The sequence below is a fragment of the Salmo trutta genome, chromosome 14 (assembly GCF_901001165.1).
Source record: "Salmo trutta chromosome 14, fSalTru1.1, whole genome shotgun sequence".
NCBI lineage: Eukaryota > Metazoa > Chordata > Actinopteri > Salmoniformes > Salmonidae > Salmo > Salmo trutta.
The window spans coordinates 57,636,645-57,664,196 of record NC_042970.1 but is presented as its reverse complement, the minus strand read 5'-3'; the positions used below and the strand labels follow the sequence as shown (position 1 = coordinate 57,664,196).

The 27,552-nt window shown below is 42.1% G+C and overlaps 1 protein-coding gene across 2 annotated transcripts in view; it reads left to right on the top strand.

Annotated features, from left to right (window-relative positions):
* The window catches only part of mmp24 (matrix metallopeptidase 24), a 105,590-nt gene that overhangs the window by 75,511 nt on the left and 2,527 nt on the right, over nt 1–27,552 (top strand). Inside the window, exons 5-8 of one of the 2 annotated variants that reach the window (XM_029776498.1) lie at nt 1,696–1,857; nt 10,499–10,701; nt 20,834–20,972; nt 25,684–25,950. In XM_029776498.1, coding sequence (XP_029632358.1) covers nt 1,696–1,857; nt 10,499–10,701; nt 20,834–20,972; nt 25,684–25,950 — 771 coding nt within the window. Of the gene's footprint in view, nt 1–1,695; nt 1,858–10,486; nt 10,702–20,833; nt 20,973–25,683; nt 25,951–27,552 lie in introns of both variants that reach the window. The other variant, XM_029776497.1, reaches the window with a different exon arrangement.

Below are 27,552 nucleotides of genomic sequence, written 5' to 3'. Positions count from 1 at the left end.
TAGCCCGGCATCACAAGGCTAGCTATTTAGACACCCACTAAGTTTAGCACTCACCAAAGTCAGATTTACTATAAGAAAAATGTTATTACCTTTGCTGTCTTCGTCAGAATGCACTCCCAGGACTTCTACTTCAATAACAAATGTTGGTTTGGTCCCAAATAATCCATTGTTATATCCAAATAGCGGCGTTTTGTTCGTGCGTTCAAGACACTATCCGAAAGGGTAAATAAGGGTTACGAGCACGACGCATTTCGTGACAAAATAAATCTAAATATTCCATTACCGTACTTCGAAGCATGTCAACCGCTGTTTAAAATCAATTTTTATGCCATTTTTCTCGTAAAAAGGTGATAATATTCCGACCGGGAAATCGTTTTTTATTACAAAGAGAGTGAAAGTAAAAGCATGCTATCCCCTCATGCACGAGCCTCAGTCTGATGGCCCTCTGATAGAGCACTTGCCAAACGCGCTAGTGTGTTTCAGCCTGGGCCTTGAATTACGTCATTCAGCTTTTTCCCGGGTTCTGAGAGCCTATGGGAGCCGTAGGAAGTGTCACGTCATGCCAGAGATCCCCTGTTTTTGTTAGAGATGATCAAGGAGGGCAAGAAATGGTCAGACAGGCCACTTCCTGTAAGGAATCTTCTCAGGTTTTGGCCTGCCAAATGAGTTCTGTTATACTCACAGACACCATTCAAACAGTTTTAGAAACTTTAGGGTGTTTTCTATCCAAAGCCAATAATTATATGCATATTCTAGTTACTGGGCAGGAGTAGTAACCAGATTATATCGGGTACGTTTTTTATCCGGCCGTGCAAATACTGCCCCCTAGCCCCAACAGGTTTTAACAGCAAAAGCAGACACAGCATAGGAATTCCAGGAATTAAGGAATTCCACCAACAGACAGAATCCAGTGCATGAAGATGAAAATTAAAAGACATTCAGCAACTCTTGGTAGCCCAATGCACGTTTGCTTGAAGAAGCTGTATTTTATTCTTAAAACCAATGCATCCTTTATTCAAGCAAATGTCCATTGTGCAACCAAGAGATGCTGAATAACTTTTCATCTTCGTTTTCTCCACTGTTTAAGTGCCTTGGTTTGAAAGGGAGGTAGAGATAGGAGTTTTTTATTTTACTCTGCACTCTACATGAAGCTCAAAAGATAGCGCGGGTATGAACAGAGGTATTACACTGTCCAGAACTTCAATCTCAACAGGACTGCCCAATGAAATAAAGGACACTTATGTCAAATAAACAGGTTCAAATAGTCAAATCAATTATCTCGGTGAGGAAAAATATTAATACCAGCTCCCACTCAGAAGTTGAGATATTATTAAGTGTTTTAAATTATCATTCGGATCTATTTACAAGGGGAGATGTCTAACGAACAAATTACCACGGTATTTCTGTGAAGCTGACATTTTCTTACACACTTTTTAGACTCTCACAGATAAATAAAAAAACACATTTAGTCTAATTCATGTGGTAAAACTTTTGCAGCATGGTTTCACTGATTCAGAGGGGTTGGGTTAAATGCGGAAGACACATTTCAGTTGAAGGCATTCAGTTGTACAACTGACTAGGCATCCCCCTTTCCCTTTCCCTTCACTGATACATTTACCACTGTTATTTTGAATGGCGGGCCTACAGTATCCCCCTAACTTGTTCATATGGTCCAATGCAATGTTTTTTCTCCAGGTAATGACCTTTTCTTGGTGGCCGTACATGAGCTTGGGCACGCCTTGGGGCTGGAGCATTCGAATGACCCCAGTGCCATAATGGCTCCCTTCTACCAATACATGGAGACACACAACTTCAAACTGCCCCTTGATGACCTCCAGGGTATCCAGAAAATATACGGTACTTTGTCACTTATATATTTTTTACACTACTTAGCCAAGCTAAGCTGAGCTGTACTGTGCTGGCCTGGTTACTCATCCACGATAGTCGCTGGAACATTGTTGAAATGATCAATGTTAAAAGAAAATATCCAGGCCCATAGCCGCAGGAAGTAGGGGTGCTGAGGATGCTGCAGCACCCCCTGAAAAATATGAATTAAAAAAATATATAGAGTATAGTTGAATTCGAAAGTTTACATTCACCTTAGCCAAATACATTTAAACTAATTTAAAAGTTTTCACAATTCCTGACATTTAATCAGAGAAACAATTCCCTGTCTTAGGTCAGTTAGAATCACCACTTAATTTTAAGAATGTGAAATGTTAGAATAATAGTAGAGAGAATTATTTATTTCAGCTTTTATTTCTTTCATCACATTCCCAGTGGGTCAGAAGTTTACATACACTCAATTAGTATTTGGTAGCATTGCCTTTAAATTGTTTAACTTGGGTCAAACGTTTCGGGTTGCCTTCTACAAGCTTCCCACAATAAGTTGGGGGAATTTTGGCCCATTCCTCCTGATAGAGCTGGTGAAACTGAGTCAAGTTTGTAGGCCTCCTTGCTCGCACACACTTTTTCAGTTCTGCCCCAAATATTCTATAGGACTGAGGTCAGGGCTTTGTCATGGCCACTCCAATACCTTGGCTTTGTTGTCCTTAAGCCATTTTGCCACAACTTTGGAAGTATGCTTGGGGACATTGTCCATTTGGAAGACCCATTTACGACCAAGCTTTAACTTCTTGACTGTTGTCTTGAGATGTCACTTCAATATATGCACCAAATTTTCCTCCTCATGATGCCATCTATTTTGTGAAGTGCACCAGTCCCTCCTTCAGCAAAGCACCAAAAAGTACGATCTTTGTAGTCTGGCTTTTTTATGGCGGTTTGGGAGCAGTGGCTTCTTCCTTGCTGAGTGGCCTTTCAGGTTATTTCGATATAGGACTCGTTTTACTGTGGATATAGGTACTTTTGTACCTGTTTCCTCCAGCATCTTCACAAGGGCCTTTGCTGTTGTTCTGGGATTGATTTGCACTTTTCGCACCAAAGTACGTTCATTTCTAGGAGACAGAACATGTCTCCTTCCTGAGCGGTATGACGGCTGTGTGGTCCCATGGTGTTTATAATTGCGTACTATTGTTTGGACAGATGAACGTTGTGACCTTCAGGCGTTTGGAAATTGTTCCCAAGGATGAACCAGACTGGAGGTCTGCAATTATTTTTCTGAGGTCTTGGCTGGTTTCTTTTGATTTTCCCATGATGTCAAGCAAAGAGGCACAGAGTTTGAAGGTAGGCCTTGAAATAAATCCACAGGTACACCTCCAATTGACTCAAATGATGTCAATTAGCCTATCAGAAGCTTCTAAAGCCATGACATCATTTTCTGGAATTTTCCAAGCTGTTTAAAGGCACAGTCAACTTAGTGTATGTAAACTTCTGACCCACTGGAATTGTGATACTGTGAATTATAAGTTAAATAATCTGTCTGAAAAGCAATTGTTGGAAAAATTACTTGTGTCATGCACAAAGTAGATGTCCTAACCGACTTGCCAAAACTATAGTTTGTTAACAACAATTTGTTAACAAACTATAGTTTGTTAACAACAACTTCAACCTAAGTGTATGTAAACTTCTGACTTCAACTGTATCTAAAAAGATTGGGGGGAAGAAATGAAGAAAAAAAAATCACAAAAGTAGTGCACTGGGCCTTTACCAATCCTGTATTAGCGGTTCGATATAGCCATCTGTAGCGTGCCAAAAACAAAATCCAGCGCCACGGGGGAATTGGGAATTAGGAGGTGGGGAACCCACTTTTTTGGTGACCATTCGAAACTAAAAGTGGTTTTATTGCTATTAAAATATAGGTTGTGATAGCTGTAAGGCTAATTGTTATTTTCATTTATTCACCCAGTAGGCTAGTTTAATTTTGGTTTCATGTAGGCCTATTGGTATGAAAATAGACAACTGAACAACTTGCTATTTAGAGCATTTCCCCAAAATACATGTCTTGTTTTTGTCTTCAAAGACAATAACAATTGTAGGCTATAACAAATGTGCATTGTCATGCAGTGACAGAATGATAATTGAGATAATGCAAATAATTAATGATTACCTAGTTGGGCTAACTTTTTTTTAAACTTTTTGCTGTAGGCCTACATCATCATCCTCTGCCTGCATCCCTAGCTGTAGTATAATGTATTTCCACCTCTCACTCTATCAGTCTTGCTTGTCCATCTTCTTGAATTAAAATGAGATATTCTAACAGATCAATCTAGCTGGCAAAACATCATTAAATATTACTAAGTTGACCTCAGAGTGGCGCAGCGGTCTAAGGCACTGCATCGCAGTGCTAGAGCCGTCACTACAGACCCGGGTTCGATCCCGGGCTGAATCACAACTGGCCGTGATCGGGAGTCCCATAGGGCGGCGCACAATTTGCCCAGCTTCATCCAGGTTAGGGGGGTGTTTGGCCAGGGAGGCTTTACTTGGCTCATTGCACTCAAGCGACTCCTTGTGGTGGGCCGGGCGTTTGCAAGCTGACGGCGGTCGTCAGTTGAATGATGTTTCCTCCAACGCATTGGTGCGGCTGGCTTTCGGGTTATGAGGGTGGGTGTTAAGATGCGCGGTTTGGCGGGTCATGTTTTGGAGGACGCATGACTCAACCTTCACCTCCTGAGCCCGTTGGGGAGTTCCAGAGATGAGACAAGATCGAAATTGGGGGTAAAATAATATATGTATTGCTATTTAGTTATTTATTTAGCTATAGGGTAGATGTAGGGCTGTTTTTTAAATATATAATGAGCACCCAGATGCTGCGTAGGCAACAGAATAATATCAGACAGAGACAAGCTGGCCCGGTGAAAAATTTGCCAGAGTTGGCTACTAGATTGCAATATTATTATGTGACCGACCGGCTCAATTCGGTCTTATGTAGCAAAATTTGAAATTGTGTGTTTTACATTGGATAAAAGTAGCAACTCAGAGCTAGAAACTTTATGGTAGAAAGTTAAACTTGTAACCCCACTTTTTAGAAAATTACATTTACATTTACGTAATTTAGCAGACGCTCTTATCCAGAGGGATTTACAAATTGGTGCATTCACCTTATGATATCCAGTGGAACAACCACTTTACAATAGTACATCTATATCTTTTTGGGGGGGGGGTTAGAAGGATTACTTTATCCTATCCCAGGTATTCCTTAAAGAGGTGGGGTTTCAGGTGTCTACGGAAGGTGGTGATTGACTCAGCTGTCCTGGCGTCGTGAGGGAGCTTGTTCCACCATTGGGGTGCCAGAGCAGCGAACAGTTTTGACTGGGCTGAGCGGGAACTGTGCTTCCGCAGAGGTAGGGGGGCCAGCAGGCCAGAGGTGGATGAACGCAGTGCCCTTGTTTGGGTGTAAGGCCTGATCAGAGCCTGACGGTACGGAGGTGCCGTTCCCCTCACAGCTCCGTAGGCAAGCACCATGGTCTTGTAGCAGATGCGAGCTTCAACTGGAAGCCAGTGGAGTGTGCGGAGGAGCGGGGTGACGTGAGAGAACTTGGGAAGGTTGAACACCAGATGGGATGCAGCGTTCTGGATGAGTTGTAGGGGTTTAATGGCACAGGCAGGGAGCCCCGCCAACAGGGAGTTGCAGTGATCCAGACGGGAGATGACAAGTGCCTGGATTAGGACCTGCGCCACTTCCTGTGTAAGGCAGGGTCGTACTCTGCGAATGTTGTATAGCATGAACCTACAGGATCGGGTCACCGCCTTGATGTTAGCGGAGAACGACAGGGTGTTGTCCAGGGTCACGCCGAGGCTCTTAGCACTGGGAGGAGGACACAATGGAGTTGTCCACCGTGATGGCGAGATCATGGAAAGGGCAGTCCTTCCCCGGAAGGAAGAGCAGCTCTGTCTTGCCGAGGTTCAGCTTGAGGTGGTGATCCGTCATCCACAATGATATGTCTGCCAGACATGCAGAGATGCGATTCGCCACCTGGTGGAAAGGAGAAGATTAATTGTGTGTCGTCTGCGTAGCAATGATAGGAGAGACCATGTGAGGATATGACAGAGCCAAGTGACTTGGTGTATAGCGAGAATAGGAGAGGGCCTAGAACTGAGCCCTGGGGGACACCAGTGGTGAGAGCACGTGGTGCGGAGACGGATTCTCGCCACGCCACCTGGTAGGAGCGACCTGTCAGGTAGGACGCAATCCAAGAGTGAGCCGCGCCGGAGATACCCAACTCGGAGAGGGTGGAGAGGAGGATCTGATGGTTCACAGTATCAAAGGCAGCAGATAGGTCTAGAAAGATGAGAACAGAGGAGAGAGAGTTAGCTTTAGCAGTGTGGAGAGCCTCCGTGACACAGAGAAGAGCAGTCTCAGTTGAATGACCAGCCTTGAAACCTGACTGATTTGGATCAAGAAGGTCATTCTGAGAGAGATAGCAGGAGAGCTGGCCAAGGACGGCACATTCAAGAGTTTTGGAGAGAAAAGAAAGAAGGGATACTGGTATGTAGTTGTTGACATCGGAGGGAACGAGTGTAGGTTTTTTGAGAAGGGGTGCAACTCTCGCTCTCTTGAAGACGGAAGGGACGTAGCCAGCGATCAAGGGTGAGTTGATGAGCGAGGTGAGGTAAGGGAGAAGGTCTCCGGAAATGGTCTGGAGAAGAGAGGAGGGGATAGGGTCAAGCGGGCAGGTTGTTGGGCGGCCGGCCGTCGCAAGACGCAAGATTTCATCTGGAGAGAGAGGGGAGAAAGAGGTCAAAGCATAGGGTAGGGCAATGTGAGCAGGACCAGCGGTGTCGTTTGACTTAACCTCTCCAGGGTATGTGGGACGAAATCGTCCCACCTACTAAACAGCCAGTGGAATCCCGTGGCGCGTTATTCAAATACCTTAGAATTGCTATTACTTCAATTTGACATATGACTATTTTACTCCATTTTAAAGACAAGACTCTCGTTAATTAATCTAACCACACTGTCCAATTTCAAAAAGGCTTTACAACGAAAGCAAAACATTAGATTATGTCAGCAGAGTACCCAGCCAGAAATAATCAGACACCCATTTTTCAAGCTAGCATATAATGTCACATAAACCCAAACCACAGCTAAATGCAGCACTAACCTTTGATGATCTTCATCAGATGACAATCCTAGGACATTATGTTATACAATACATGCATGTTTTGTTCAATCAAGTTCATATTTATATCAAAAACCAGCTTTTTACATTAGCATGTGACGTTCAGAACTAGCATACCCACCGCAAACTTCCGGTGAATTTACTAAATGACTCACGATAAACGTTCACAAAAAACATAACAATTATTTTAAGAACTATAGATACAGAACTCCTTTATGCAATCGCTATGTCCGATTTTAAAATAGCTTTTCGGTGAAAGCACATTTTGCAATATTCTGAGTAGATAGCCCAGCCATCACGGGCTAGCTATTTAGACACCCACCAAGATTGGCCCTCACCAAACTCCGATTTACTATTAGAAAAATGTGATTACCTTTGCTGTTCTTCGTCAGAATGCACTCCCAGGACTTCTACTTCAATAACAAATGTTGGTTTGGTTCAAAATAATCCATAGTTATGTTCAAATATCCTCTGTTTTGTTCGTGCGTTCAAGACACTATCCGAAGGGTGACGTGCCCGATGCGTTTCGTGACAAAACAAAATCGAAATATTCCATTACCGTACTTCGAAGCATGTTTTTTTCTTGTAAAAAAGCGATAATATTCCGACCGGGAAACCCTGTTTTAGTTCAAAGACGAAAAAATAAAAACATGGTGTCGCCTCGTGCACGCGCCTCAGTCTCATTGTTCTCTGATCGACCATTATCCAAATGCGCTACTGTTTTTCAGCCAGGGCCTGCAAAGACATCATTCACCGGTTTGCCGCCTTCTGAGAGCCTATGGGAGCCGTAGGAAGTGTCACGTTACAGCAGAGATTCTCAGTTTTCAATAAAGAGAGTGTAGGAGCCCAAGAAATGGTCAGACAGGCCACTTCCTGTAAGGAATCTTCTCAGGTTTTTGCCTGCCATATGAGTTCTGTTATACTCACAGACACCATTAAAACAGTTTTAGAAACTTTAGGGTGTTTTCTATCCAAAGCCAATAATGATATGCATATTCTAGTTTCTGGGCAGTAGTAATAACCAGATTGAATCGGGTACGTTTTTTATCCGGCCGTGCAAAAATGGTTGACGAAGTCATCCGCAGAGAGAGAGGGGGGGGAGGGGGATTCAGGAGGGAGGAGAAGGTGGCAAAGAGCTTCCTAGGGTTAGAGGCAGATGCTTGGAAGTTAGAGTGGTAGAAAGTGGCTTTAGCAGCAGAAACAGAGGAGGAAAATGTAGAGAGGAGGGAGTGAAAAGATGCCAGGTCCACAGGGAGACTAGTTTTCCTCCATTTCCGCTCGGCTGCCCGGAGACCTGTTCTGTGAGTTCGCAATGAGTCGTCAAGTCACGGAGCAGGAGGGGAGGACCGAGCCGGTCGGGAGGATAGGGGACATAGAGAGTCAAAGGATGCAGAAAGGGAGGAGAGGAGGCAGAATCAGGAGATTGGTTGGAGAAGGATTGAGCAGAGGGAAGAGATGATAGGATGGAAGAGGAGAGAGTAGCAGGAGAGAGAGAGCGAAGGTTGCGACGGCGCAATACCATCTGAGTAGGGGCAGAGTGAGTAGTGTTGGAGGAGAGCGAGAGGGAAAAGGATACAAGGTAGTGATCGGAAACTTGGAGGGGAGTTGCAGTGAGATTAGTAGAAGAACAGCATCTAGTGAAGATGAGGTCAAGCGTATTGCCTGCCTTGTGAGTAGGGGCGGACGGTGAGAGGGTGAGGTCAAAAGAGGAGAGGAGTGGAAAGAAGGAGGCAGAGAGAAATGAGTCAAAGGTAGACGTAGGGAGGTTAAAGTCACCCAGAACTGTGAGGGGTGAGCCATCCTCAGGAAAGGAACTTATCAAGGCGTCAAGCTCTTTGATGAACTCTCCAAGGGAACCTGGAGGGCGATAAATGGTAAGGATGTTAAGCTTGAATGGGCTAGTGATTGTGACAGCATGGAATTCAAAGGAGGAGATAGACAGATGGGTCAGGGGAGAAAGAGAGAATGTCCACTTGGGAGAGATGAGGATTCCAGTGCCACCACCCCACTGACCAGATGCTCTCGGGGTGTGCGAGAACACGTGGGCAGACGAGGAGAGAGCAGTAGGAGTAGCAGTGTTTTCTGTGGTAATCCATGTTTCCGTCAGCGCCAAGAAGTCGAGGGACTGGAGGGTAGCATAGGCTGAGATGAACTCTGCCTTGTTGGCCACAGACCGGCAGTTCCAGAGGCTGCCGGAGACCTGGAACTCCACGTGGGTCGTGCGCGCTGGGACCACCAGGTTAGAGTGGCAGCGGCCACGCAATGTGAAGCGTTTGTTTGGCCTGTGCAGAGAGGAGAGAACAGGGATAGACCGACACATAGTTGATAGGCTACAGGAGAGGCTACGCTAATGCAAAGGAGATTGGCATGAAAATTAACTAAACAACTGGGGAAGCGAGAGAGCAGGGCCTCCCTCACTAACAATTCACTGAAACACTGAAACGCTAAAATATAACTTTCTAGCTACCACTAGATTAAAATTAATTAAAATTGATGTAAACTACAGTGGTTCAATGTTTCCAGGAATAGGCTCAAACTTAGTTTATTCCGCTAGATAACTTGGTACAGTATTCTTCCGTGAAAACCCACCTAGTGCACCGTGTCCTATGATGCCATAGCTAACTAGCTAACTAGCATGCTAGCATCCTATAACACACGGTTAGCACCAATACTTGGTAACAACAAGCTACCAATGGATCATTCGTGTCCGTGTCTACTTCATAGCGCAGAAGTAATTAAACGTTGGGTAGCTAACACAAAGTCAGCCCTGCTAGCTACACAAGTGGACTACACATCTCGAATGTTCAGAAAGTTAAGCTAACGTTGCAAAAATCTTATTGACTAAAAATGATACAGCTAGCTGGTAGGGTTAGCTAGCTAGCAGTGGGCGCGTTGGTGACTATGTTAGAGAATGTAGCTGGCTATGGTTTGGCACAACTACTGGAGAGCTCTTCTTCGTCCACACCCTCTTAAGCTTTAGCCCCACCCATCTCTTTAAGGATTCACGTGAGGCCATGTGCTATACAGAGTGAATACGGTAGTGTAGTAAAAACAACCAAAGATTTCAAAGGCTGGTTTATACTACCTCTATCGTCATGTCCGTGCCTCCCTTGGGCCAATTATTGACAAAAATTCTAGCTCAAACGGGACAGGAGATATGCTTTTTCAAAGTCTGGATTTTCAGTTGATTACTATAGCGACCCCCCTTGGGTCAATCAGTGTAATTTTGTACATGCCGGCTTTCTATGACAAGAGAGCCGGCATGAAATATCGTGTGTGACTAACGTACGTACAAACAGACTGAGACAGATCCATAGTCCCCCCTCTGATTTCATTGTGGAGGATACAAATTGGTGTTAATATATTGTTATTACAGCAGGAACTAGACTAAATTAGAGGATAGAGAGATCTAGGAATGACGAGAGCTTTTTGAAAGCCTGTTCTTATGGGTGTGCCTCTGTGTGCAGGTGTCCCTACAGCCATGCTGGAGCCTACACGGCCACTGCCCACCTTGCCCGCTCGCCGAACCCACCCCACCTCAGAGAGGAAACACGACCGTCAGTCCCGCCCACCACGTCCGCCCTCCGGTGACAGGCCCTATTTCCCCAATGGCAAACCCAACATCTGTGATGGCAACTTCAACACCGTGGCCTTCTTCAGACGCGAGATGTTTGTCTTCAAGGTGAGACCAACGATGTATATAAACCCTGGATTGCTGATGCCATGTATTGGCCAATGAGAGACTTTGAATCCACCGGTCGGCCATATTGGCACTCCTCAGAAAAGCAGTCATCCATAGAAATGAATGGAATTCCACAGTATTTCACTGAAATATTTCAAGGACAAAAATTTGTATACATTTTTTCATTTTTCATTTTGATGTTTAGCTCACATAATATCATTTAAACGTATGCATTACGGTGTCTGTAATAAAATAAACGTGGCAAAAACAAATGTAGACATTTTTAACTGCATTTCTATAGCTTTCAAAATATTTTTTACACTGCTGGGGGAGTGCTAAGATGGAGGCGCGGTGACTTCAAAACAGCGCCCCCTGTCATGTAGTGTATATATAAATCATTGGGTGAGACTGCTTTTATAAAGCGAACACTTTACAAAGTGTAACATTAAGTCTGTGTAGTGTAGGACAATCCTTTTATAATTTGGGGCAGCAGGTAGCCTAGCAGTTAGAGTGTTGGGATAGTAAGCAAAGGTTGATTGTTTGAGCCGGCAAAGTAGCAATATCTGCCGTTCTTCCCTTGAGCAAGGCAGTTAACCCCAACAACAACTGCTCCCTGGGCACCGATGATGTCGATTTAGGCATCACTGATTCAGAGGGGTTGAGTTAAATGCAGAAGACACATTTCATTTGAATGCATTCCGTTGTGAAACTGACTACGTTTTCCCTTTCCCAAAATAAACACTTTTGGAGCATTGAATTTAACACAATAGGAGTTGCTTTAATTTTGCCTTGTTCCCAACTCAAAAATGTGTCAGTGCCATTTTCCTCCAAGAGTGGTTAAATATCTCCTGCACATTCAATTTGTTCTTCAGTTCATGTGCCTTGGTTGGTAGTGGTAGTATAGTGTTTTCTTTTACCGGACTCACATAAGATGACAACAACACCCTATTGAATCAAAACCATATTGAACCTTTTGTTTGACTTAAGGGTTTCAGCAATGCTGAAGAGCTTCTCACACTGTAGGGAGCTCTTAAATTTTGCAAGGGTACCAACAACGTTCCAAAGTATTGGTTCTCTGGTTATTACATATACACTAGTATGAGTTTGTATTTTAGTATTTCTCTCATGATCGGATGTAGAACCTCCCTCTTCAGATCACTTTTTACAGTAATAAGCTAATCTGTAGCTGGTGTTGCACTCAATTGGCCTTTTCCCCATCACTAAGTTAGTCGCCAGATAATGTGCTTTAATTTAACGAAGGTAAACTTGCATTGGTACTTGTCTTTTTTTATTTCATACTGAGCAGTGCGTAGAGTAGACAAACCCTGTTTGATGTATATGATCTTTGCCTAAATGTCTTAAAAGGTCACTCCTCCGCTATCTGATGAATGTTAACACACATCAATAAAACCTGGCCTTTATTGATAGAAACTGTATATTCCTGTTTAGGAGCTCTTTTTTGGGGGCATGTTTAAGGTGTATGAATGCACACACAGTAAGTTTACTTACTACAGCATAGGTTGTTACATGTTCAGTGTTCATAAACAAATCAATAGGAAATGTACCCATGTACATAAATTGAATACTTATTAGTAACCCCTGCCCCTTGCAATTTGTTCACAATGGAATATTTAGTCACATTTTGATGATAGTTGACTTATACCAGAGTAACCATAATGGTAAAATCCCTTAGTAAGTATAGTACTATGTAGTAATGACATTACTATTGACTAACACAGTTAACACTGATTAAACTATGGGAGTCCTGGACTAAATAGCATGCTCAATAGAGAATCTGTAAGTACTTTGCAGTCTGGGCCTAGGCTTAATCTGTGTCCTGGAAAAATACCCTTTGAATTTAAAACACATGCCAACTTAATATTGCCTAAATCTGCACTTCTCAATATTGCCTAAACACTCCTTACTTTGAATGTATATCTGTATTCGCAATAACTATTATACACTGTAATATGTTTCTGTAATTTCAACAGTAAAACACTGTAGAATGCAGAATAAAATACCGTAAATGTGTTTTACAGCACAGTAAGACTTTTCTGTAACTTCAACAGTAAAACATGGTAGAATGCACAGCAAAATACCTTAAATGTGTTTTAAGGAATTAATGATGGTGCATTGTGGGAAAATGTTGTGGGCGGGGAAGGAGTCTCTGGCTCATTAACATATTTTAAGGTGTGCCTTGTAAGATGCTATATTTGTTGCACCTGTGAGTGAGAATGCTGTACCCTCACAGAATACAGTAATATACTGTATTTTAGGAATTCTATAAACCTTGTCGTGAAAATGTACAACAACTTACTGGCCGATTGCTGCCAGTAATGTACTGTAATTCAAAATACAAATGACACCACCATTTTTGGAGCACTAAAAACTTTTTGAACACTAGTGGGTGCATGACATTGTTGTTTCTGATTAACGTACACCACATAGCCAAAAGGATGTTGACACCCCTTCAAATTAGTGGATTCGGCTATTTCACCCACACCCATTGCTGAAAGGTGTATAAAATCGAGCACACGGCCATGCAATCTCCATAGACATACATTGGCTGTAGAATGGCACGTATTAAAGAGCTCAGTGACCTTCAACGTGGCACCGCCATAGTGGCACCGTCAATACCTCCTTCCCAACAGCTACAAATGCTCAGCCACGAAGTGGTAGGCTACACAAGCTCACAGAACGGGACTGCCGAGTGCTGAAGCACATAAAAATCATCTGTCCGCGGCTGCAACACTCACTACCATGTTCCAAAGTTCTTCTGGAAGCAACGTCAGCACAAGAACTGTTCGCCGGGACCTTCATGAAATGGGTTTCCATGGCCGAGCAGCCGCACACAAGCCTAAGATCACCATGCGCAATGCCAAGTGGCGGCTGGAGTGGTGTAAAGCTCGCCACCACAGGACTCTGGAGCAGTGGATACGTGTTCTCTGGAGTGATGAATCACACTTCAGCATCTGGCAGTCCGAAGAACTAATTTGAGTTTGGCAGAAGCTAGGAAAACACTACCTGCCCGAATGCATAGTGCCAACTGTAAAGTTTGGTGGATGATGCTCCAGATACTCAACTAGTCTAAAGAAGGCCAGTTTTATTGCTTCTTTAAATCAGAACAACAGTTTTCAGCTGTGCTAACATAATTGCAAAAGGGTTTTCTATTGATCAATTAGCCTTTTAAAATTAAAAACTTGGATTAGCTAACACAACGTGCCATTGGAACACAGAAGTGATGGTTGCTGATAATGGGCCTCTGTACGCCTATGTAGATATTCCATAGAAAAATCTGCCGTTTCCAGCTACAATAGTCATTTACAACATTAACAATGTCTACACTTTAGTTCAGATCAATTCGATGTTATTTTAATGGACCAAAAAATTGCTTTTCTTTCAAAAACAAGGACATTTCTAAGTGACCCCAAACATTTGAATGGTAGTGTACCTATTCAAAAACTATATACAGTGGGGAGAACAAGTATTTGATACACGGCCGATTTTACAGGTTTTCCTACTTACAAAGCATGTAGAGGTCTGTAATTTTTATCATAGTTGCACTTCAACTGTGAGAGACGAAATCTAAAACAAAAATCCAGAAAATCACATTGTATGATTTTTAAGTAATTCATTTGCATTTTATTGCATGACATAAGTATTTGATCACCTACCAACCAGTAAGAATTCCGGCTCTCACAGACCTGTTTAGTTTTTCTTAACGAAGCCCTCCTGTTCTCCACTCATTACCTGTATTAACTGCACCTGTTTGAACTCGTTACCTGTATAAAAGACACCTGTCCACACACACAATCAAACAGACTCTAACCTCTCCACAATGGCCAAGACCAGAGAGCTGTGTAAGGACATCAGGGATAAAATTGTAGACCTGCACAAGGCTGGGATGAGCTACAGGACAATAGGCAAGCAGCTTGGTGAGAAGGCAACAACTGTTGGTGCAATTATTAGAAAATGGAATAAGTTCAAGATGATGGTCAATCACCCTCAGTCTGGGGCTCCATGCAAGATCTCACCTCGTGGGGCATCAATGATCATGAGGAAGGTGAGGGATCAGCCCAGAACTACACGGCAGGACCTGGTCAATGACCTGAAGAGAGCTGGGACCACAGTCTCAAAGAAAACCATTAGTAACACACTACGCCGTCATGGATTAAAATCCTGCAGCGCACGCAAGGTCCCCCTGCTCAAGCCAGCGCATGTCCAGGCCCGTCTGAAGTTTGCCAATGACCATCTGGATGATCCAGAGGAGGAATGGGAGAAGGTCATGTGGTCTGATGAGACAAAAATAGAGCTTTTTGGTCTAAACTCCACTCGCCGTGTTTGGAGGAAGAAGAAGGATGAGTACAACCCCAACAACACCATCCCAACCGTGAAGCATGGAGGTGGAAACATCATTCTTTGGGGATGCTTTTCTGCAAAGGGGACAGGACGACTGCACCGTGTTGAGGGGAGGATGGATGGGGCCATGTATCGCGAGATCTTGGCCAACAACCTCCTTCCCTCAGTAAGAGCATTGAAGATGGGTCGTGGCTGGGTCTTCCAGCATGACAACGACCCGAAACACACAGCCAGGGCAACTAAGGAGTGGCTCCGTAAGAAGCATCTCAAGGTCCTGGAGTGGCCTAACCAGTCTCCAGACCTGAACCCAATAGAACATCTTTGGAGGGAGCTGAAAGTCCGTATTGCCCAGCGACAGCCCCGAAACCTGAAGGATCTGGAGAAGGTCTGTATGGAGGAGTGGGCCAAAATCCCTGCTGCAGTGTATGCAAACCTGGTCAAGAACTACAGGAAACGTATGATCTCTGTAATTGTAAACAAAGGTTTCTGTACCAAATATTAAGTTCTGCTTTTCTGATGTATCAAATACTTATGTCATGCAATAAAATGCAAATTAATTACTTAAAAATCATACAATGTGATTTTCTGGATTTTTGTTTTAGATTCCGTCTCTCACAGTGTACCTATGATAAAAAATTACAGACCTCTACATGCTTTGTAAGTAGGAAAACCTGCAAAATCGGCAGTGTATCAAATACTTGTTCTCCCCACTGTATGTATGTATGTATGTATGTACACACACACATATACATATATACACATATACATATATATATATATATACACAGTGAGGGAAAAAAGTATTTGATCCCCTTCCGATTTTGTACGTTTGCCCACTGACAAAGAAATGATCAGTCTATAATTTTAATGGTAGGTTTGTTTGAACAGTGAGAGACAGAATAACAACAACAAAAATCTAGAAAAAAGCATGTCAAAAATGTTATAAATTGATTTGCATTTTAATGAGGGAAATAAGTATTTGACCCCCTCTCAATCAGAAAGATTTCTGGCTTCCAGGTGTCTTTTATACAGGTAATGAGCTGAGATTAGGAGCACACTCTTAAAGGGAGTGCTCCTAATCTCACCTTGTTACCTATATAAAAGACATCTGTCCACAGAAGCAATCAATCAATCAGATTCCAAACTCTCCACCATGGCCAAGACCAAAGAGCTCTCCAAGGATGTCAGGGACAAGATTGTAGACCTACACAAGGCTGGAATGGGCTACAAGACCATCGCCAAGCAACTTGGTGAGAAGGTGACAACAGTTGGTGCGATTATTCGCAAATGGAAGAAACACAAAAGAACTGTCAATCTCCTTCGGACTGGGGCTCCATGCAAGATCTCACCTCGTGGAGTTGCAATGATCATGAGAACGGTGAGGAATCAGCCCAGAACTACACGGGAGGATCTTGTCAATGATTTCAAGGCAGCTGGGACCATAGTCACCAAGAAAACAATTGGTAACACACTACGCCGTGAAGGACTGAAATCCTGCAACGCCCGCAAGGTCCCCCTGCTCAAGAAAGCACATATACATGCCCGTCTGAAGTTTGCCATTGAACATCTGAATGACTCAGAGGACAACTGAGTGAAGGTGTTGTGATCAGATGAGACCAAAATGGAGCTCTTTGGCATCAACTCAATTCGCCGTGTTTGGAGGAGGAAGAATGCTGCCTATGACCCCAAGAACACCATCCCCACCGTCAAACATGGAGGTGGAAACATTATGCTTTGGGGGTGTTTTTCTGCTAAGGGGACAGGACAACTTCACCACATCAAAGGGACGATGGACGGGGCCATGTACCGTCAAATCTTGGGTGAGAACCTCCTTCCCTCAGCCAGGGCATTAAAAATGGGTCGTGGATTGGGTATTCCAGCATGACAATGACCCAAAACACACGGCCAAGGCAACAAAGGAGTGGCTCAAGAAGAAGCACATTAAGGTCCTAGAGTGGCCTAGCCAGTCTCCAGACCTTAATCCCATAGAAAATCTGTGGAGGGAGCTGAAGGTTCGAGTTGCCAAATGTCAGCCTCGAAACCTTAATGACTTGGAGAAGATCTGCAAAGAGGAGTGGGACAAAATCCCTCCTGAGATGTGTGCAAACCTGGTGACCAACTACAAGAAACGTCTGACCTCTGTGATTACCAAGTACTTGGTGGGTTTTGCCACCAAGTACTAAGTCATGTTTTGCAGAGGGGTCAAATACTTATTTCCCTCATTAAAATACACAAGATTTTATAAAATGATTTGCATCTTAAATTTCCATCATTAATAATAATGTTGACAGTTCATGCAAATGATTGTGACCTATAACCAGGATTGCCATTGCATTACATTTTTGTTAAGTAATTATTATTTTTGCAAACAATTGTAATTCATTCTATATTGTCCCTAACATCCTTACCCCCTAGCAACAGATGTGGGACACACACACACACACTCAACAGTTGTTACATCCGAGAGCCAACTCAAGAAAGGACTTGATTTACGAAAGCATTTAAAGTTACAGCCGTTTGAGAAAGCATGCAAAATTGGCAAAAAGGGGGAGATTTGATTAACCAATGTCAAGTCATAGGTGATGGAGATCAGATACGCCTCCTTCCCCTGAAACACACACATCGAATCCAGGCTGCATCACATCTGGCCGTGATTGGGAGTCCCATAGGGTGGCACACAATTGGCCCAGCATCGTCCGGGTTTGGCCGTCATTGTAAATAAGAATTTGTCCTTAACTGACTTGCCTAGTTAAATAAAGGTTAAATACATTTTTAAAAAACACTGGTCCCCCGTTGTGACCATTACCCAAGCATCTCTGTGCAGTCAGACCTTAGATTATTTTGTGCCACCAGGGTCACAATAATATACCCCTCTGATTGTCCGAGTGTGACCCCCTCCCTATGGGTTACTGCAGCTAGTGTTGCCAGCACTGCCACTACCTGGTTGGGGGTACCCCACCGGAATCCCCACCAGCTAGGTATGAGGTCATCAAGGTTGTCATTAGCAGCTTTGAGAATTTCCCTTTTGGGGGGGGGGGGGGGCTTTGTAGTACCAACCCTGCCAGGCAGGCTCAGAATCTTGAGGGGCTGTGCTGCTCTAGTAGGTCTCTGTCCACATTCCTCTTTCTGTTTTGGCTGCATATAGACAATTTACAGTAAGCCCATAAAACAGATAAGGACTCTAAGTCGCTCAGGTGGGTGTCTAGGGTTTAAGGTTGGGGGACCGTTCCATCATGATAGGACAATACATAAATATATGAGATGTATAATTTATTTTAAAATGTATATCCCTCATCTGCACAAAATTGAAAGCGCTCTCTCGCAACCCCTGCTCACAAACACACATTGGTTCTGGGATATGCAACAGTTTCCTTTCTCACTCACTTAATGCCAGACAAAAATGCACATCACACCTTCCATTACAATACATCCACACATACTGTGCCTTCTATGTCTTCTGTTTACTATATTTCTATCTCCACCATGTTGATTGAGCACTTTTGTGTTCCAATTCGTTATATTTGAAAATGTATTATTTTGCTAGTTATCCTTTCTTCGAATGCCGTCTTATCCATTTATAAAATATGATAAATAGAAAAGTAAATAATTATTTTACAACAGTCCCTATCTTGAATGGTATAGTGTAGTTGTATTTTATTTAACAATTGTTTAATTGTATTGCTTTTCTATCAATTTTTTTTATTATTATTACAATCCCTAACATAGCTAGTATAGGGTGTTACGTTATTTGACCCCTCTATGAGAACTTTGTAATTTTTAGAGTAGCCATGGAGTAGTCTTCAGGGCACACACTTAATATTTTGTGAAATCTGATATGAATGTCTTGTAATGCTTTAAAATGTATAACTGCCTTAATTTTGCTGGACCTCAGGAAGAGTAGCTGCTGCCTTGGCAGCAGCTAATGGGGATCCATAATAAATATAAATAAAAATACAGTAAGGTGAGTTTTAAAAGCATGATACTGTTTTGACGATAAATGTGAAAGCATTTGCATTGACATCAAAGTGGTTAGAGGGACAATAGAGCCCTGAGTACCAGGCCATTAGCAACCTGATGGAGGGACAATAGATACCTTGAATACCAGGCCATTGGGACCTGATGGAGGGACAATAGAGTTCTTGAATACCAGGCCATTAGGACCTGCTGTTTGTTAGCAAGTTGGGTACTACCAACACAAGTCCAGAGTGCATAAAAGGAGATTACTGTGACTCAACGGTCATGTAGAATGTTACTGCAATCATGACGTATGACTGCCAGGGTGGAGGTAACACGGTCACCGCAGTAGCCCTACGCCTGGCACCTACTACCATACCCCATTCAAAGGCACTTCAATCTTTTGTCTTGCCCACTCACCTTCTGAATAGCACACACGCAATCCATGTCTCAATTGTCTCAAGGCTTAAAAATCCTTCTTTAACCTGTCTCCTCCCCTTCATCTACACTGATTGATGTGGATTTAACATGTGACATCAATAAGGGATTATAGCTTTCACCTGGATTCACCTAGTCAGTCTATGTCATGGAAACAGCAGGTGTCCTTCATGTTTTTTATACTCAGTGTATATTGACAAAATAAACATGTACAAATATAAAGGATTATATTCTATGCTGAAACCCTTATGTTAAATAGCAACTATATTCACTAAATTGATACAGTGCCTTCAGAAAGTATTCACGGCCCTTGATTTTGTTGTGTTAAAGTGGGATTAAACATTTCCCCCCCCCCCCAAAAAAAAAATATATATATATATATATATATATATAAATAATATGGAAAATAAAACACTAATATATCTTGATTAGATAAGTATTCAACCCCCTGAGTCAATACATGTCAGAATCACTTTTGGCAGCGATTACAGCTGAGTCTGTTTTAGTAAGTCACTAAGACTCTGGATTGTGCAACATTTAAATTTGCCCATTATTATTTCCAACTCTGTCAAATTGGTTGTTGATCTTTGCTAGAGAACCATTTTCATGTCTTGCCATAGGAAGAGTCTTGCTGGTTCCAAACTTCTTCCATTTAAGAATATTGGAGGCCGCTATGTTCTTGGGGATCTTCAATGGTGCAGAAATGTTTTGGTACCCTTCCCCAGATCTGTGCCTCGACACAATCATGTCTCTGAGCTCTATGGACAATTCCTTCAACCTCATGGCTTGGTTTTTGCTCTGGCATGCACTGTCAACTGTGGGACCTTATATAGACAGGTGAATGCCTTTCCAAATCATGTCCAATCAATTTAATTTACCACAGGTAGACTCCAATCAAGTTGTAGAAACATCTCAAAGATGATCAATGGAAACAGGATGCACCTGACCTCAGCTTCGAGTCTCATAGCAAAAAGATCTAAATACTTATGCAAATAAGGCATTTCTGTAAATAAATTTGCCAAAATGTAAAAAAAAAAAAAAAAAAAAAAAAAAAAATCCACTTTGTCATTATGGGGTATTGTGTGTAGATTGCTGAGGATTTTTGTATTTTTTTTAATCCATTTTAGAATTAGGCTGTAACGTAACAAAATGAAGGAAGAGTCAAGGGGTCTGAATACTTTCCGAAAGCACTGTAGTTACCCTGCAATAAGGCCTCTGCTATGCGAATCATTTGTGGCTGTTTGAGGGGTAAGTGTGGGTATTTGCATGTGGGTAGCAGTCAGTGGGGAGTTTGCTCAGCCGTGCCCTAGATTTACTGGAGCCAAATGATAATGAGCTGTGATTGATGTGAGCTCTCTCCTCTCTTTTTTCTTCTCTTTAGGACCGATGGTTCTGGCGACTGCGGAACAATGAGGTGCAGGAGGGCTACCCGATGCAGATTGAGCAGTTCTGGAAAGGTCTACCGCCCCGTATCGACGCTGCCTACGAGAGATCGGACGGCAAATTTGTATTCTTTAAGGGTATTTTAACTCCCTTCTCCTTTTCAAATGTGATATAGCCCATTTTGCACTGCTTAGTGTTATTGTTAGCTAAGTCATGTTCGCTTTAGGTGAATAAACCTGGATTACAGAGACATACAGTACCAACTATAAAACCCCAATCTTTAACACTGTCCTTATTGGTGCGAAAGGGCTTGGTTTGATGAATAAACAAGTTGTGGGTGTGTCTAGGTTTAGCCCCCCACTGGCCAATCAGAACGTGCTCCATGGCTAAATATGTGGTTGCTTCAAGTTCTGTATTTACAGTGTTTTATGTATTGCCTTGGAATCAACTCCAATACCAATGATAGTTTGTTTAACAGCTTACAGAAACAAAATGTTGATCTCTCTTTGCTAAATATGTTAACCTCAACCTGTTTGCAGTCCAAATTGCTATAAGTAATTGCATGGTTTCAATGTGGAAATATATACATAGCGTTCACACTGATACTGTCAATAAGCAAGATTACATGTATTATTGATAAGGCCTAAAAAGAGTGAATAATTCTAATCAAATTCTAAACAAAATGAAACAACAACTTGCTTTAAATACACTGCGTGCACAATTATTAGGCAAGTGAGTATTCTGATCTTATCATTATTTCTATTCACATTTTCGAACTCCAAACTATATAAACTTGAATGCTTATTGGATTTAATCATTTTCAGGTGATATGTATTTGTGTAATGAGGGAGGGTGTGGCGAAAGTGAATAACACCTTATATCAAGGTGTGCATAATTATTAGGCAGCCTCATTACCTCAGGTAAAATGGGCCAAAAAAGAGATTTAACTGACACTGAAAAGCCAAAAATGTAAAATGCCTTTCAGACGGATGCAACACTCTTTAAATAGCTAAACTATTGAGGCGTGGACAATCAAACGTTTTGTTGCAAATAGTCAACTGGGGCGCAAAAAACGTATGGGGAAGAAAAGGCGCAAATTAACTGCAAAAGACTTGAGAAGAATTAAACATCAAACTACCAGGAACCCATTATCCTCCAGTGCCACCGTATTCCAGAACTGCAACCTACCTGGAGTGTTCAAAAGTACAAGGTGTCAAGTGCTCAGAGACATGGCCAAGGTCAAGAAGACTGAAACAAGACCACCACTGAATAAGATTCACAAGTTGGAGCGTCAATATTGGGCAAAGAAATACCTGAAGACAGATTTTTCAAAGGTTTTATGGACAGATGAAATGAAAGTGACTCTTGATGGACCAAATGGATGGGCCCGTGGCTGGATCAGTAATGGACACAGGGCACCACTTTGAGTCAGGTGACAGCAAGGTGAAGGAGGGGTACTGGTATGGGCTGCTATCATTGAGGATGAGGTAGTTGGACCTTTTCGGGTTGAAGATGGACTGAAACTCAACTCCCAAACCTACTGCCAGTTTCTGGAAGATTCTTTTGTCAAACAGTGGTACAGGAAGAAGTCCTGAGCATTCTAGAAGGCCATGATCTTTATGCATCCAAGTACTCCACTGCTTGGCTGGCCAGCAAGGGCCTCAAAGATGCCTGAATAACGACCTGGCCCCCTTCCTCACCTGACTTAAATCCTATTGAGAACTTGTGGGCCCTTCTCAAACGTGAGATTTACAGTGAGGGAAGACAGTACACCTCTTTGAACAGCATTTGGGAGGATGTGGTTGCTGCTTCAGCAAAAAGTTATCGTGAACAGATCAATAAACTGACAGACTCCATGGATGGAAGGCTCATAGCAGTTCTTGAAAATAAGGGTGGCTATATTGGTCACTGAATATTTTTGAAAGGCCAAAAATGTTATATAATTGTCATTTTGTGTTACTTATCTGTTACACTTAGTTGTAATTTAGTTGCCTAATAATTGTGCACACATATTTCCCTGAGAAAGACAAAACTCACTTTTCCTTTGTTATACATTCAGGTTTGAGGTTCAATAACATTTTGGATTGACTGAGAGCATTGTGTTTGTTCAACGATAGAATTACTCCCGAGGAATACAATTTGCCTAACAATTGTGCACGCAGTGTAGGCTATATGTAAATACACTTACAGACAACATAATTGCTTCCTGTGGGCATACAATATTAAAAGAATGCAGACTACAGAGGGTTTTACGTACATCCAAACGTTTCACCGTAGCTAGACAAGATCCAATATAAAGAGAAAGGGAGAATGTCCACTCACCGTTATACTGATGTTTTACATACAATACCAGTCAAAAGTTTGGACACAGCTACTCATTCAAGTGTTTTTCTTTATTTTTACTATTTTCTACATTGGATGTCTTCACTATTATTCTACAAACTATGAAATAACACATACGGAATGATATAGTAACCAAAAAAGTATTAAACAAATCAAAAAATATTTTATATTTGAGATTCTTCAAAGTAGCCATCCTTTGCCTTGATGACAGCTTTGCACACTATTGGCATTCTCTCAACCAGCTTCACCTGGAATGCTTTTTCAACAGTCTTGAAGGACTTCCCACATATGCTGAGCACTTTTTGGCTGCTTTTCCTTCACTCTGCGGTCCGACTCATCCCAAACCATCTCAATTGGGTTGAGGTCGGGTGATTGTGGAGGCCAGGTCATCTGATGCAGCACTCCAACACTCTCCTTATTGGTCAAATAGCCCTTACACAGCCTGGAGGTATATTGGGTTATTGTCCTGTTGAAAAACAAATGATAGTCCCACTAAGTCCAAACCAGATGGGATGGTGTATCGCTGCAGAATGCTGTGGTAGCCATGCTCGTTAAGTGTGCCTTGAATTCTAAATAAATCACAAACAGTGTCACCAGCAAAGCACCCCCACACATCACACCTCCTCCTCCATGCTTCACGGTGGGAACCACACATGCAGAGATCATCCGTTCACCAACTTAGCGTCTCACAAAGACACGGCGGTTGGAACCAACATTTTTAAAAAAGGACAGATTTCCACCGTTCTAATGTCCATTGCTCGTGTTTCTTGGCCCAAGCAAGTCTCTTCTTCTTATTGGTGTCTTTTGGTAGTGGTTTCTTTGCAGCAATTCGACCATGAAGGCCTGATTTACACAGTCTCCTCTGAACAGTTGATGTTGAGATGTGTCTGTTACTTGAACTCTGTGAAGATTATTTGGGCTGCAATCTGAGGTGCAGTTAACTCTAATTAACTTATCCTCTGGGTCTTCCTTTCCTGTGGCAGTCCTCATGAGAGCCAGTTTCATCATAGCGCTTGATGGTTTTTGTGACTGCACTTGAAGAAACTTTCAAATTTCTTGAAATTATTCATATTGACTGACCTTCATGTCTTAAAGTAATCATGGACTGTCATTTCTCTTTGCTTATTTGAGCTGTTCTTGCCATAATATGGACTTGGTATTTTACCAAATAGGGCTATCTTCTGTATGCCACCCCTACATTGATTGGCTGATTGGCTCAAACGCATTAAGAACAAAAGAAATTCCATAAATTAACTTTTAACAAGGCACACCTGTTAACTGAAATGCATTCCAGGTGACTACCTCATGAAGCTGGTTGAGAGAATGCCAAGAGTGTGCAAAGCTGTCATCAAGGCAAAGGGTGGCTATTTGAAGAATCTCAAATGTAAAATATGTTTTGATTTGTTTAACACTTTTTTTGGTTACTACATGTGTTATTTCGTAGTGTTGATGTCTCACTATTATTATACAATGTAGAAAATAGTAAAAATAACTTGTCCAAACTTTTGACTAGTACTGTACGAATTGAAAACTTCTTACAGATTGCATTCACACTTCTCCAGAAGTTGCATTACATGCGTGCCACGGACATTCCCACCATAAAACCAGGACAGTGACTCATTCGAATAAGTTTGGGTTGAATAAAATTCTATGAAAAATAAGTAATCTGTTCGTTTTTTCAACTACAATAAATACAGTACATGTAAAATGTAATGATTTTATAAAATCGCCATCATAAACAAAACACTATCGACTAGCCTACTTGACTACATTGGGCAGGACAAAAAGAAAACAGACTTAATTGAGAGGGGGGGGGCGCTCTGCTTTGTTTTTAATCAAATAAAATGGGGAAAAAACATTTGTTTTATGTTTCTAAATATGAAGTATACAGGCACCAAATCACATCTTGTTCCATCCGCATATGGGCAGTGCGCGTCATGGCTGGATAGGCTGCGTTTCCGCTGTCACAACTGTCATAACCAACTGCGTTACCGCTAAAACCAGATTTGGTTGGTCTTAAATATCCCTACCAGCGCTGCCTGAAATTAGCACTTTGGATCGTTAAGGACGTGCCGCAAATATTTCTACCCCTTCCATCGGAGCACAAGCATGCTGATGTTAGACAGGTAAATTGCTAAACCTGGCATTAGGGCTGGAACATGCCAGTGCGCCAGTTTTTACATGCCGAAATTGCAAACTAACATGTGTGACACTTGTGCCGACTTAACGGCAGGCAAAAATAGAGCCCTGTATCTGACATGGTACAGGTGTCTTCTTATTTTTAAGCCCATAACCATGTGTGTGAGGTGTATACTTTTGTTTCAAAGTAGATTTGTTTAAAACTACCAAGACACACTGTGACCCTGATCTAGCTCACTTCAGTAAAAGGTTAAAAAAGGTTTTACAGTGGAAAATTAAAATAGTTTGAGATAATCTCCCCGTTTTAGTCGGTTTTCCTCTGTTTAGTGCCTAATGAACATGACCCTGTTGTTGTTTACCCCACAGGTGACAAGTACTGGGTATTCAAAGAGGTGACTGCTGAACCCGGGTACCCCCAGAGTCTGGTGGAACTGGGTAACTGTCTCCCTAAGGACGGCATTGACACAGCACTGCGCTGGGAGCCCGTGGGTAAAACCTACTTCTTCAAAGGGGACCAGTACTGGCGCTACAACGAGGAGAAACGCATGGCCGACCCGGGCTACCCCAAACCCATCACTGTGTGGAAGGGCATCCCCGAGGCGCCGCAGGGAGCCTTCGTCAGCAGGGAGGGCTGTGAGTATAATTATCCACAGACCATGTGGCTACCGCCTTGAAGCATGCAGAGGGACGGGGGTTTGGGTTAATTCCATCTCAATAACGTCAATTCGGGAAGTCATTTGAAATTCCAATTATTTTCATTGGGGAATTGGAATTTCTGTTTACTTTATGAATGAACTACATTTGGTACTGTAATTGCTATTACAGTAACAAAGCACTTGGACTGTTATCGTAGTAATGTACATACGCTGTAATTGCACATTGAAACAATAACTGTACTCTTACAATTACCAACATTGCACTTTTATTTTAGTCTTATCAGAAGGCCCCATTTACAACTTGCGCTAACATGTGGGTTTTGTGATCAAGGCTTGCTGTGTTTACACATGGTATTAAAATATCTGCCCACATTGTTTTCCTGGTGACCAGATATCCTGGTGCCTCCCTTTATGCATATTATTTAACAGATGTGTTTTCAAAATAATAGGAATGTATTTATTTGAAGACAATTATTGATGCTTGTCAATGATTTTAGAGGCTGGTATAATGATGATTTTAATGGTTTGACAATCGAGATCTGGGTCCCTGACTACCTCTGGCGTAAAGTACCAATGTATAGTCGGCCTACTAAATATGTATACAGAATATTCATCAAGCACGAGGTAAATATTATACGAGATTGAGCTCAAAATGTGTTGACAACACATTCGTAACACAGCAGAAAATAGCTGAAGTTCCTCATGTACACACTAAAACATTAGGGTTCCTCAAGGGCTCTTTGGGAAGGGTGATGGTTCTATGTGGAACCTTACTGAAACAAAGGAATCTTTCCTCTTTTAGTGATAATTCAAATGTAGGGGCGGCAGCTCATTAGAATATTTTGGAGCATGGTTTGTTCACAGCTCTTTTTGTGCAACCGTGAGTGTCATTACAGTTGATTTAATCTGTTGTGTTATGCTAGTACATGTTATAACTATGGCCAGTGACGGTGTCTTGTGAAAGTCTCATGTATGTCCTTGTGTCAATTGAGAACTGTTGACTCAGTAGTTTTCAATTCTCTCCTCAGGGATCCCAAGCCGTTCCAGAGCTAGCACACCTGATTCAACTTGTTAATAAGCACAATAATAAAAGTGATTGTATTTTAACAATATAATTTGGCTATTAAACCAAAATAAAAACATGTTTGGTTCTACAAAGAACCTTTCTCCATAAAGGTTTAATAAGGAACCATCAAAAGGGTTCTATATAGCCCCAAAAAGGGTTGTAACCATAGCGGAACCCTTTTTGGTGCTATATAGAACCTTTTTTTAATGGTGCTTTATAGAAGTTAATGAAAGGGTTCTTTTATAGCACCATACATGTTCCATTTAGAACCTTATGAGCATGGTTCTTTATAGAACCTTCAAAAAAAGGCTCCATATAGCACCAAAAAGGCTTCCCCTATGGTTTCAAGCCAAAGCACCCTTATTTGGAACTTTATAGAGCCATTTGTTTTTATTGTGTATTTATGAAGTCTCAGCAGCTTGTGTGAGTCAGAATTGCTCACCGTTCTCTGAGATGCTGTCGGCTAATATTAACCCATCAGTGAGAGCCATGTCAGCCATGTCAACATCAGAT